Source organism: Cebus imitator, unplaced genomic scaffold (genome assembly GCF_001604975.1).
Source record: "Cebus imitator isolate Cc_AM_T3 unplaced genomic scaffold, Cebus_imitator-1.0 Scaffold312, whole genome shotgun sequence".
NCBI lineage: Eukaryota > Metazoa > Chordata > Mammalia > Primates > Cebidae > Cebus > Cebus imitator.
The window spans coordinates 1524402-1538591 of NW_016107627.1; the positions used below are offsets into that span (position 1 = coordinate 1524402).

At 37.7% G+C, this 14190-nt stretch overlaps 1 protein-coding gene across 4 annotated transcripts in view; it reads left to right on the forward strand.

Moving 5' to 3' along the window:
- PCCA (propionyl-CoA carboxylase subunit alpha) overlaps window positions 1-14190 on the forward strand; it is a 429187-nt gene that overhangs the window by 164479 nt on the left and 250518 nt on the right. For all 4 annotated transcript variants that reach the window (XM_017503569.1, XM_017503572.1, XM_017503570.1 and 1 more), the window contains 3 exons: window positions 248-350; window positions 6879-6973; window positions 11632-11782. In XM_017503569.1, the coding sequence (XP_017359058.1) occupies window positions 248-350; window positions 6879-6973; window positions 11632-11782 (349 nt within the window). The remainder of the gene's footprint in view (window positions 1-247; window positions 351-6878; window positions 6974-11631; window positions 11783-14190) is intronic.

Genomic DNA, 14190 nt, shown 5'->3' on the forward strand with positions numbered 1-14190 from the left:
ATTCCTATTTCAATAGAAAATCTAGAATCTTCAAAGTTAAGTAACTCATCCGTGGTCATAGAGTTAGTGAGCAGAAAAGTTCCAGGTTAACCAAAATTAACTAAGTTATTTGTATATTGAGTGAATGTTTTTGCCTTGTTTAGAAGTAAGCCAAAATAAATATTTAATTGATTTTGTTTTCTTTTGTAATGATAGTTCTATTTGTTTTGTTATTCTGACTGTTCTTCCTCCCCCCCCACCCCCCCAGGGATGGTTTTAGATTGTCATCTCAAGAAGCTGCTTCTAGTTTTGGCGATGATAGACTACTAATAGAAAAATTTATTGATAATCCTCGTCACATAGAAATCCAGGTTGGTACATTTAAGATGCTTTTTCATTACTATGACTTAAAAATAATATCATTTAATCCTATTGGAATTATGTTTTCTTCCATTTAGAATGATTGTGAATTGTTTTGACATGTACAAAATAAATCCATTACCTGCATTTGGAATCTGTTATACTTTCTGCTAAAGTGCTAGGATGTTGGTTGGGATTGGGAAAGATACGAAAATCTACCTCCAAAAAAAGCATTCTCAGGATAGCTGACCAGGCTGACCTTCTTCCAAGACTGAGCCATTATAGGGCATTTTTTAAAAAGAAAAATACCTGACCTGGACTCCTGTGCTACATCAGTTTACCAAATGGCCGTGTAGCTGTGACAGGTGTTCTTCTAGGAGCTGGTTGTATAGAGATGCATAAATCATTTCTTCTATTCAGATTAATATAATCCTTAAAGTGGTTGTAGGGGCACAGGTTTTGGCAAAACACAATGGGTTTTCTAAAATAAAACGTGGAAGACAAGTATGCTGAAGTTTTTATTTGCCTGTTGAAAATACCTTCATGCTAATTTTATAATTTATGACTATGAATTGATCTGTAATAGCTAAAATTGATAAAAAACAAATGTCAAATTAGAAATAATCAATTTTAAGTATATTTTTAATCTTAATTTGGTGTGGAGAGAGAACCAGTTAAATAAAACGTTATTTGCTGACCTTGTCTTTTCTGATGTGCATGTTATAAAATGTCCTCGATTCTGTCAGTTTGTTTTTTAAGTTTAATGGTCACTTTACATAGATATTATTTATGGGTAAAAAAATCATCACATAGAGCCTCACATTTTCTAAAGGGAGAAAAAATATGCTAACTTATATAATCAGTTGGATGTTTTAAAACAACGAACACAATTTTTCTGAGGCTAACAGGCTTTGTTTTTGCCTTCTAATATTTTCTAAATTGAGATACTTTACATTTATATAAAATACATCATTACCCTGATAAGTAATGATGTTAAGCATGTATTCATAAGTTTATTGACCATTTGAATGTCTTATTTTATGAATTGATTTCTCAAACTGTCATCCTTTCCCTCCTTTTTCAAATTAGATTTTTAAAAATTGTTGGCATATCAGAGTTCTGTATCTATTTTGCTTATGAGTCGTTTGTCATATGTATGTATAGGGTGTCCTTCTCCCTTCCTGTGGCTTGCCTATTCACTTTAATAATAATGGCTTTGAAAGAACAGAGGTTCTAAATTATAGTAAGATCGAGTTTAAGTCTACTTTGTGTACCCTAGTTAGGAGTTTTTTTTGTTTTAGGTATGATATTTAAATTAATTACTATTATTTTATGTGTTTGGTGTGAGGCAGACTCAGAGAAAATTTTTTTTATTCTGATATCTACTTTTTCCGGCATCATTTGCTGCAATGACCATTTGTTGCAAATATCTGAGATTTAGTCATTATCTTAACTGTTTTGCTTTTATAATAAATCTAGAAGCCTGATACTGTATGTGGTCTAAATGTGTTGTTTTTCTTCGGATAGTTTTGATTCTTTTTAGGTTCTTTGAATTTCCGTGAAAATTTTAGACCTTGCCTGTCAACCTGTTCCCCCTAGAGACACCTAAGCCCACCCCACCCATTCCCACCCTCACCTCCACTTCCACCCACCCCATCTGATGGGAGATTTGGATTTGGGTCATATTGAATCTAGAGATTATTCTGGGGAGAATTGACATCTTAACAACGTTGAATTTTCTTTTTCTTTCTTTCTTTCTTTTTTTTTTTTTTTTTTGAGACAGGGTTTTACTCTGTCTCCCAGACTAGAGTGCAGTGGCATAATCATGGCTCACTACAGACTTGGCCTCTCAGGCTCAATCAGTCCTTCCATCTCAGCCTCCCCGGTAGCTGGGACTGTAGGCATGTGCTACCACACCTGGCTATGTTTTGTAGAAATGGGGTTTTGCCTTGTTGCCCAAACTCATCTCAAACTCCTGGTCTCAAGTGATCTGCCTGCCTCGGCCTTCCAAAGTGCTGGGATTATAGGCATGAGCCACCATGCCCAGCTTGCAATGTTGAATTTTCATGGATCCATGAACTGGAATATCTCTTCAATTATTTAGGTCTTGTTTAATTCCTTTCAGCACTGTTTTGTCGTTTTGAGTGCAGAGGTTTTGTGTATCTTTCATTAGATTTATTCTTAGATATTTGATAATTTTAGATACTGTTATAAATGTTACTTTCTATTATAAATGTTATTTTGAATCCAGTGTCTTTGGTAAGTCCACTTGCTTGTTTTGTGTATTTTGAATATCTTTTGCTGAGTGACAAACCACCTCAGAATGTGGTGATTTAAAACAACATTTAAGGCTACACAAGAATTTGAATATACTTAAGATCATTGAACTATGCACTTAAAAATGGTTAAAATGGTTAATTTTATGTTATGGTATGTTTTCCCACAAAGCACAGCACAACATTTAACAATCCCTCATGATTCTGTGGGTTGCTTGGGTTCAGCTGGCTCTTGCTTTTCCATCACGTGTTGTTCTCTGGGGCAGACATTATACTGGGACTTGACTGGTTTAGAATGTCCTGTGTTAGGTTCCCTGGAGGGTTGGTGTAAAGCCTGAGCTCAGCTGAGACACTTTGGTGGACAGCAGGGCCTTTGTCTTTTTCTCTGTGAAGTCTTGGGGCATCTCCACATGTCTTCTCCATGTAGCATTTCTAAAAGAATATCCAGAATTCTTGTCACTGGTCAGAGCTGCTTGAAATCACTGTCCTACCTTATGAAGGTTTAGGCTCAGAGCTGGCACAGAATGAGTTTTGCTGCATTTGCAAAGTTCCTTCCCAGTCTAAAATCGTTACTGGATGGGATTATATTAGGGTGGAACTACCAGGATTTTCGTTGGATGTGGGGTCTTCTTTGGAGACTACCTACCACAACCCACTCTTTGGCCCTCAGTGATCATGCCCTCCCATAAACAGAATACATACAGCTTCCTTTCTAACTTGGGCCAGGTCTGGATGAGACTTTTTTTTTTTTTTTTTTTTTTTTTAACGGAATCTCACTCTGTCACCCAGGCTGGAGTGCAGTGGTGTGATACTGGCTCACTGCAGCCTCTGCCTCTCAGGTTCAAGCGATTCTCCTGCCTCAGTCTCCTGAGTTGCTGGGATTACAGACATGTGCCACCACACCTGGCTAATTTTTGTATTTTTAATAGAGGCAGGGTTTCATCATGTTGGCCAGGTTGGTCTCGAACTCCTGACCTCACATGATCCACCCACCTTGGCCTTTTAAAGTGCTGGGATTACAGGCATGAGCCACCACACCTGGCCTGAGACTTCTTATGTATGGTCCTTCAAGAGCAGTTCTTCTGGTGTAAAGACCTGAATTTAAAGACAGTCTGGTATTCATTCATCCAACATACAATGATGAGAAAAGTATATGACACGCCAATGAATATCCCTATTCAACACAGTTAAGAAAGGGAGGCACGTGGTAGTCATTGAGTCTTTGCAATTGAAAGCCAGCATGAAAGCTGAGCGATACCTTTGGAGGTTCTTGCAGTTGTAATTTTGCTGAGAAAATGATGGTGGCCTGGGCCATAGGGTTGGCAGTGGAGGTAGTGAGATATGATTGGATTCTAGATATTTTGTGAAGGTATATCAGATTTTCTAGTAGATGGATGTTATGTTTAAGAAAAAAAAAAATAAGGTGATTTTAGGGTTTTGGCCTGAGGAATGAGCAGAATGGAATGGGCTTTTACTGAGATAGGAAAGACTGTGAGAGGTGCATGTTTTTGAGAGAGGAAATCAGGTTATAAAGTTGGACAAATCAAGGTTGAAATGCCCATTAGATATCGAAGTGTAGATGTTGAGTAGACAGTTGGCTATTTACATCTGTAATTTAGCAGAGATACTTAGATTGTCCTTCTTGTAAGATCCTAGGGGAAGAATTAATTTTGTCCTTCACTATATTCCCTATCTGTCACTTGTTCACACTACTGGAAGACCACTTAGGTAGGCTGTTTTATCTTTAGCTAGTTGAATTTCCTAATAGGCCGTGAGGTCTTTGAAGGTAGAGAGTAGGTCTTACTCATTTGCTGTCCCCAGCAACCAGGCTATTGTCTTTCATATTACTAATACTCAATAAATGTTTGTTATTTTGTATTAAATAATTACATATCTGCATCAGCTTTTTAGTTTATTTAGCCATGGCATACAGCCTGGGTGATATTTTTAAACATAGGTGAAAATGCCTCCCAGTAGCTTAAATAGGCAACACAGATGTTCTTGTATTTGATCCATACTTGGAAGGGTTTTTAGCTTACTTTTCTTTAGTTTTCACTTATTTATTTGTATTAGGTAATTTCTGCACATGGTAAAGGGTAGTCAATAAAAGTAAGCATCCCTTTTACCCTCTCTCTAAGTCCTCTAGTTTCTGTCCCTAAATGCAGGCACCGTTACAGTTGCTTGGCTATTCCTCCATACATAGTCTATGAAGTATGTATGTGTATGTCACCTATTGTTTTTCACATGAGCCATTATATACTGTGTCCTTTCCATACTGAAACTGCACTGGCAGTGTGAATGGCACCACTCTATGTGGTGTAAACCAGTATTTCCCAGCCAGGGCACTACTGGCATTTCCTGGGATGGGTCTAGGGATGCCAGTAGGCTTGAACTATGTGGCATAGTCTATTATCATATTTCAGGAAGCAGCATAGCTTAGAGATTTTTCCACATTCAGTATGTAAACCTATAAAGTTTTAAAAACAACTCATGGTACATTTAAGGGTTAACTTCCCTTAAAGCACTATTTACTTACACAGTAATGTCTTCTAGTTACATAACTTCCACATTTATTTAATGAAATAATCACCAAATCTTTTTTATTGAATGCCTAGTAAATGCACAGAATTTTAAAAAAATGAAGTGGGAGAGTATACAGAATTTAGAGAAGAACAAACTCTTGATTCTGTATATGAATCTGATATTTTATAGTTGGAAATATTTCTGAGAAGTCATGGTTATTTTGGCTTTATTTCTTGGAGACTGTCTGCTTTTACTTTCTTGTCAACTAGAATTTAAAAAGAGGTTGAGGGTTATTTTAATGATTTCAAATATTTTTAGATTTACTTCATGCAGCCACTTTTGAGTCTTAGAAAGAAAATTCAAGCTTATTGGCATTTTATTGCTGTTCTGTTTTCCTTCATTGCTTGGAATCATTCTTGAGTTTCAGAAAGGGTTCTTCCTAAAAATTAACTTTACAGTCATATATTAACTATTTATTTTATAGTTTACCAATTATAACCATGATCTTTATTTATTTGATGTTTTTCAGCAGCCATGTAAAATATTAAGATTGATATAATCTGCTGTTTATAATGCATGAAGAAACAGAATGACTTGTCCAGAGAAGTTGCATAGCTGTTTGGAACTAAAATTAGTGCCTGGTCTTTTGGCTTCTAAAACAGATCTTACCTCTTGAACCTAATATATGTATTCAGAAATATAGATCATCTCAATTCTGAAAATAGATTGGTCCATTTGCAAAAATCAGATGTTCTAGGGAAAAACTGTAATGAATATCTGTTTTTTGAGTTTCCAGATTTAGCTGAAAAAGATACATGTTAAATTTGAATTTCAGATCAACAATGATTTTTTAAATCATTGTTCCATGTAGTGCTTGGGACATAGCTAGAAAAAAGTTATTCATTGTTTATCTGAAATTTAAATTTAGCTGGATATCTTGTATTTTATCTGGCAATCTCAACTTTTTCCATTACAGGTTGAATGTATCTCCTATTTGAAGTACTTTGGATCAGAAGTGTTTCAGATTTCAGATTTTTTGGGGTTTTGGAATATTTGCATTTATACCTGCTGGTTGAGTATCCCTAATCTGAAAATTCACGTTTCAGTGAGGTTTTTTTTGAAAGTCATGTGAAAAATTTTCAGCTTTTGGAGCATTTTGGATTTCTGATTTTCACGTTAGAGATGTTCAATAAATATCACAATGGGAAAAATTATAATGTGTTGTATATTAACTCTAAACCTTTTACCAGTTTCCTATAACAAAAATAAACCACAGTAAAGACATCCATATATAATTAACATACTACATATTGGATGTAAATGCATACTATGTCATTTCCCAATCAACAGACATTTAATAATGGTAACATCAAGCAGATGTTTGTAATAAAGCTGTGGTGGCACTTCTCAGCAACACCGACATCTAGCGTTTATCCCCTTCGCTAACACTCAGTGTCCTTCACAAAACTTGTACAACTGATTCTGATGTTTTACTCACAGTATTTGAAAGGTCATACGAACACTTTTTCCTCAAATCTCTGTGATAAAAATGTTTCATCGAGCTTTAGAGTAATGTACTTTTCCTATGTTAACATGAATCAAAAGAATGTTTTGAGAGGTATGTATATTCCATGAGGTTTGAATATTAAAAACCAAGAGATGTTGCATGGGGAAAACATCAACCATCATCTACTTTGTGGGTGTGGCTATATGGCTTTTCAAATGATATTGCTTTTCCAGGTTCTAGGTGATAAACATGGGAATGCTTTGTGGCTTAATGAAAGAGAGTGCTCAATTCAGAGAAGAAATCAGAAGGTGGTGGAGGAAGCACCAAGGTAAGTCTCTCCCAAGGAACACTTATAAAGTGGCTGCTTTTATGCATTTCTTACATTTGTGTATTCATTTATTTTGAGACAGGGTCTCACTCTATTGCCCATGCTGGAGTGCAGTGGTGCAATCGTGGTTCACTGCAGCCTCCACCTCCCAGAGTCAAGTGAACCTCCCAACTCAGCCTCCCATGTAGCTGGGACTACAGACGAGCACCACCATGTCCAGCTAATTTTTGTATTTTTAGTAGAGATGAGGTTTTGCTGTGTTGCTCAGGCTGGCCTTGAACTTCTGGCCTCAAGTGATTAGCCCACCTCAGCCTCCCAAAGTGCTGGGGTTGTAGGTGTGAGCTACTGCACCCAGCCACACTTCTTTTTTATTTGCTTTATTGGCCACAGTGGAATTAATGTTCATGTAGACTCTATTACTGCATATTTATATAATTAAGAATTTTTTACTTGGTTTCCTCAGTGCTTTAATGTGTAAAAGTGGGAGAATACGTGAAAAATAAGTGAGGTTTTTTTCTTTTTTGCTCTTGTTGCCCAGTCTGGAGTGCAGTGGTGCAATCTTGGCTCACCGTGACCTCTGCCTCCTGAGTTCAGACGGTTCTCCTGCCTCAGCCTCCTAAGTAGCTGGGATTACAGGCATGTGCCACCACGCCCAGCTAATTTTGTATTTTCAGTAGAGACAGGATTTATCCATGTTGGTCAGGCTGGTCTCGAACTCCCGACATCAGGTGATCTGCCCGCCTCAGCCTCCCAAAGTGGTGGGATTACAGGCATAAGCCACCCCACCCAGCAGAAGTGGATCTTTATTAGAGGAGAAAGTTGGGTAGAGAACCAACTGTGACTGCTGCAGGCTTCTAGAAAGTATGGAACCTGATGGTATTTCACAGGATTTCTGAGATACATGCCTTCTAGACTTTCATGTTGGTGAAGGTTTCGTAAACTTGGTCCTGAATTTATCCTGTCATGAAAGGCTTCTGGAGTGTGGTTCTTGGAAATTCCTTGATTTATCAGAACCACTTTGGATACTTCTTTAGGACACCTTTCATGAGTTTGGTGTATGGAATCATGTTTCTAATTGGATGCTAGGTTGCTATTTGTATATACTCTGGTATCTCTGTTCTTAAAAATCCTCAGGTGAGTGTTCCTAGTTATTTTTAATTATCAGACACTAAGAAATATAGCGTATTGTAGCTTTAATCAGCAGAGTTAGCATATCTTGATATAATAATTATATAGTTTCTGAAAATAGTGAGAATGTGAATGAATTTTTAACCCTAGAGTAATGGTAAAAATTAAACCCTATTTTAGTCATATTGGGTTTTAAAAATATGGCATGGTGTATTGGTTTTAAGACTTGGACCCCAAATCCTTTGACGTTTTTCTCTTTGAGCAATGAGGGGAAGGATCAGTGTTCCATTTCCTTGATTCTGTGCTCTGTGAATGCTTGACCTATAGACTACTTAGAAATGATGCTGTGCCAGTTTCCAGCCCTGGCCTTGTGAAACTGCCAGCTTCCACTTCCTGTTCTCATGGGATGCTTGTGCTTACACATCAGCCAGTATGCTGTGAAGAACTGTGTAGCTTACATAACATGTGGCCATCTAGTTCTTCATGTCCCAGGACCAGGATGTGAGAAGGGAGGAAGAAGAAAAGCCAAGGGGAATCCTCTCCCTGTGTCTTTAGGAAGATCCTGGAAGCCAAAGCTAATTACTTGGTGTTGATGTGAAGTTAGGTACTTAGCTAGGGAGACTTATAAATATCTTTTTCTTAAACCAAAGTCCTACAGTACTGTAGTATGAAAGCAGGGGAAAAAGAATGTTGGTGGAACAGTAGGAGTCTTCAACACGCTAGTCTCGCAATTTTGTGTTTCCTTAACTGCCTTATCGATTCCCATTCAACTAACATTCTGTTTTTATTCAAAACCTACTCAAGTCTTGCCTGGAATAGAAATCTTTCACAGACTGAAAGATTTGAATCATAAAATCTGTTTGTTTCTTTTCTTTGTCTAGAAATGTAAACTTTTCATATGCGTACCTTATCTTATTTAGAGAAAAAAAGAGGAAAACTTATAGCAGTAGGACTCAAAATGAAAAAACTAGAACTCATCATTAATACTGACTTGATGTGTATTTGTACACCATGAAACGTTAAAATAAATGGAATATGTAGTTTTCAATTCCTAGAGTAGGAATCAGCTAGACGTGGTAGCTCATGCCTGTAATCTTACCACTTTGGGTGGCTGAGGTGGGAGGATTGCTTGAGCCTGAGTTTGAGACCAGCCTGGGCAACATAGTGGGACCTCATCTCCACAAAAAAGTAAAAAATCAGCTGACCATGTGGCCATATGCTCGTAGTTCTAGGTACTTGGGAGGCTGAGGTGGGAGTATTGCTTGATCCTGGGAGGTTGAGGTTGCAGTGAGCCGAGATCATGCCACTACATTCCAGCCTGGGTGACAGAGCAAGACCCTGTCTCAAAATAATAGATAGATAGATAGATAGATAGATAGATAAATAAATAAATAAATAAATAAGGAAAAATATAGAATAAGATCAGATATGAGAAAAATACAGTTTCACTCAGATTCTCCAAATGTTATAATATTAATTGTTAGTTAGGTTTTTTCTTTTGGTTGCATTAGTTTTGTCAGCCAGTTATTGTTGAAATGTCATCTATGTCTATGCATTAGGTTAATGCAAACTATATTTATTATAGATAAGACTCATAACACTTGAAACCATTGATTTATTCTAACTTTACCAAAAGGGAGACAGTAGGAAGTATACTTCTCACCTGTGAACTCTTCTTGTCCCCTTCCCTCACCCCAAATCAACTTGAATATATTCAAGGCTCTGGGTCTAACTAGCAGTCTATATGAAATAGAAATGTGATATGAATGTTAAAAGGCACCGTGGGGTTGCGTGCAGTAGAACCAAGAATGTGAGGAATGAGACAGGAAAATGACCAGATCCTTGGCCGGAAAATGGGGAAGGGGCATTACAGAATAAAAGAGTCTTAAGATACAAAAACAAATTCAATGCAGTTTTGGACCATATTTGGATCCTGATTCAAAGAAATCAGCTGTATGAAGATATTTATGAGACAGAGAAATCTGAATACCAAGTGGTTATTAAATGCTTTTAAGGAGTTCTTGTTTCTCGTATAGTTGTGTTACAAAAAAGTGCTTATCTCATAGAAACAGATATGTATTTTTTACCAGTGAAATGATACCTAATTTGGGATTTACTTTAAAAAAATTAAGAGTGGGCCTGATAGAGAGGTGGGCTTGAAGCACAGATAAAGCCAGAGTGGGTATGTATTAATAGTTGCTATATACTGGAGGCAGGTTCATGCAAGTTTATTATACTATTCCATAATAAAACTTTTATAACATATCATCTCAGTCCTGCTCATTTGAGAATAATTTTAATCCACAAGTAGAAAAGTAGTTAATGTTTTGTTTCTCAGAACTTTTCTTTCATAGCAGCAAAATCTGTGAAAACGCAGAAGTGGTTTGATGATATTTTTTCAGGGTTTGTTGAAATCATTTTAGCTTAACTTGCCTGCTTGAAGGTAAGTTTGGTATCTTGAAGCCAAACTTGTAGGATTTAGTAGATGTATCGCTGATTCCCGTTATTTGCGGCAGTGATGTTCTCTAAAGTCACCTTGATTACTGAGTTAGTGAACACTGAGTAATTGCTCTTAGGGGAAATACAGGGTTAGGTTCCTGTGAACCTCTACTCATAATATTTTCCTCAGTGGATTAATACATAATCTTGTTTTATGTGTATTTCTTATTTAATATCTGTGGTTGATTCATTAACAGTGAACTCAGAGTCCTGGCCAAAAAGACTGTAACACATGCCGGAATGAAGCTTATCCCTCACACATTTTCTCCAGACAGTACTTCTTGGCCTTCTTGCCCATGGGAACCCCAGACAGCACCTAAGCACAATGCTTGGAGGGCCATTTCAGACAGTGAAATCACACACACACACAAGCACACACACAAATGCAAAAAAAAAGTGACACTAAATAGACCTTGAAAAGGATGTTTGTTATAGTATGAGCATTGAAACAAGAAGGAAGAACGTCACCGTGTTCAACCTTAGCATGCTGGCATCTCAGATTTTTCACCTCTCTGCACTTGCTCACAAAGGACCATGAAAACTCCTTAAGCATTGATTTTGGGGTAACAGATAAATTTCAGCAAGTAGGCAAATTTGTAAATATGAACTCCATGAACAATGAGGATTGATTGTGTATGTTAGTTTCTAAGAAGTTATTTTTCTCTTTTTGACTCCAAGCAATTCTGAATATATATGCTAAATATTACAACATGTGAAGAGTATGTTATTTATTTTGTAAATGAGGAGTAGTTATATATTTTGTAAATGGATTGAAGTTGCAGTGTAATGTGAAAAGTTCAAATGTTTGTTTTATAAAAATATAAAGTTGACTTATTTAAGCATGTTAGGCTTAATAGTATAGTCAACATATTATAAAACATATATAAAGCATATAATATTTTGAATTCTTAAACTGATATATGATTTACTCTATATCTGAGTAAATTTTAAGAAAACATTTATGTAATGCACACAAAAGGTAAGCTGATTTTTGTCCAAAATGTAAACACATATTCTTTTTGTATATGTAGCATTTTTTTGGATGCGGAGACTCGAAGAGCAATGGGAGAACAAGCTGTAGCTCTTGCCAAAGCGGTGAAATATTCCTCTGCTGGGACCGTAGAGTTTCTCGTGGACTCTAAGAAGAACTTTTATTTCTTGGAAATGAATACAAGACTCCAGGTAACAACAACTGTTTTTTATTTCTCTCCATGCCGCTGTACTTTACCCTTTCTTCTCCACCTCTTTTTGTTTTATAAAAGTTAAAAAATTAACTCCATAAACTGTTAAATAAAGATTTAGTTTTTATGCTTGTGCTAAGACATCTGTTAGGAATGATGGATAAGCATCCCTCTAAAGTTCAATATCTAAACCTCTGCTTTGTCACTGTTAATACTTTATGTTGGTAATACCACTTTGTTTTTTTTCTTGAACCTTTCTAGATGAACTGTATTTGTCTGTGTATGTGCTATTAAGAGAAATTCCTCTAGATAGTATAAATAGGAAGTGATTCAGTGATTTGGAAGGATGGAGGAAGGAAGGGTACCCAGAGTGATCTTCTGGGAGTGACTCCAACTGCTGTACCACCCAGCTAGGCTCCCAGAGGAACTGCCACCTCTGCCCAGTGAGGACGTTGAGAATCAAGTGGCTGCCCTTGGAACTGTTGACATTGGGGGACATACTTCCAAATCTCAGGAAGCTACTGGCATTGTAACTGGTGCCTTTATTTCCTTTCTTCTTTCCTTTTTTCTTTTGTTTAAAGAAATAAAAGAAACTATTGTGAACTATGCAGAAATATTAATAGAACACAGATGCATAATTGAACATATTATAAAGCAAAAATCATAAACACCACTGAGTCTAGAAATATTTACAAAGCAGCCAGCTCTTTTTACTTCAGCCTCATTTTCTTCTTCTTACCGATTCTGATTCCCTCTCCATCTTCCCTAGAACTGTCACCTATCTGACTGACTTCTTAGAACCTTCAGTTTTCATATCGTTCTTCCTTTGAATAATACATACCTAAGCAGCATAATTACTTTTGTCTTGTTTTTTAAACTTTATATTAATGGGATCACACAGTATGTATTCTTTTGTGTCTGGCCTCTGTTTTCAGCATTGTATTTGTGAGATTCATGCTATTTCATGGAATTTCTGTATGATACTTTTTTGAAGAAATTGCCACTATTTATTAGATTTCTATAGATAGTTTATTTCTAGTTTTATGGAATTTGTGTTAGTTTGCTAGGACTACCATAACAAATGATCATAAACTATAGCATAACACAGCAGAAGTTTGTTCTCTTACACTTCAGGAGGCCAGAGTCTATTATCCAGGTTCCAGCTGAGTGGCTTCCTTCCTGGGGGGGCAGGCTTTCAGGGAGAATCCGCTCCATGCCTGTCTCATGGCTTCTGGTGTTGTGAGCAGTCCTTGATATTTTTGGCTTGTGGCAGCATAATTCTCATAACTCTAATCCCTGCCTCAGTTGTCACATTGCCTTTACCCTGTGCATCTGTGTGTCCAGAGTTCCCGTTCTCTATAGGGACACCAGTCACCTTGGATTCAGAACCTTTCCTATTCAGTACGGCCACATCATAACATGATTACCTGTGCCAAAATCCTGTTTCCAAGTAAGGTCACGGTCACAGGTTGTGAGTGTATGTGAATTTTGAGAGGACACTCTTCAGTCCAGTACAGCATTCAAAAAAAAAACACGTGGCCTACAGAGATAAATAGATGAATGCTTGCCTAGGACTGGGGTGGGTGCGTGGGGGGTATGGGCTGATGGCTGACGGGCGGAATAGGACAGGAGAGACTGAGGAAGGCATACTTATGCCTGAAAACAGTGTCAACTCTTCTTCTGTTAAGGCTTTGGGGAGCTGGGTGGCTTGTGGGAGGGGGTGTTGAGTCACTGCAGGCATGAGCTGGGTCGAGCCTAAGCTTTCTTGCTGCTGTGGTTTTCCTGCGTGCCAAGGGGCTGCTTGTGGTGTTTCTGCATGCCTGCTTCATCCTGAGCTTGAGGGCTTGCCTCTGACCCTCGGCTTTGCGGGAGCTGTGTCTTCATGCCTGTGCCTCTTTCCCAGAGGGAGACTCCTGTGGGCCCTGGTTAGCCTTCCCATGGGTGCAGGAGGAGTGTTTTCTGTGTCTTGGTGGTTGTCAGTCCTTGTGTCCTTGAGCTTTGAGGTGAGCTCCGCAGTGGCCCTGCTGCTCCCCAGCGGTCAGGAATCTGATGGTCTGGGCTCCAGGTGGCTTTCTGCCTCTTTCCTGATGGTTATCTTTTGCATGCTGTTGCTTTCTTCATCCCTTTACTCTCCACCTACCTGTGTGAAGACAGTTCATGAGTTCCTCTGTAAGCAGTGTATAATTTTTCAGCCCAGTTTGATATGTTTGTCTTGTGTCTTGACTCTTTGCTTCTTAGAAAGTTAACAGAAATGCTGGTATATTTGAGTTTAAATTTCAGACAGGTTATCACCATGTTACCCAGATGGATCTTCAATCCCAGCACTTTGGGAAGCTGAGGTGGGATCCTTGGAGCCCAGGATTCAAGATCTGTCTGGGTAACATAGTGATAACCTATTTGTACCAAAAA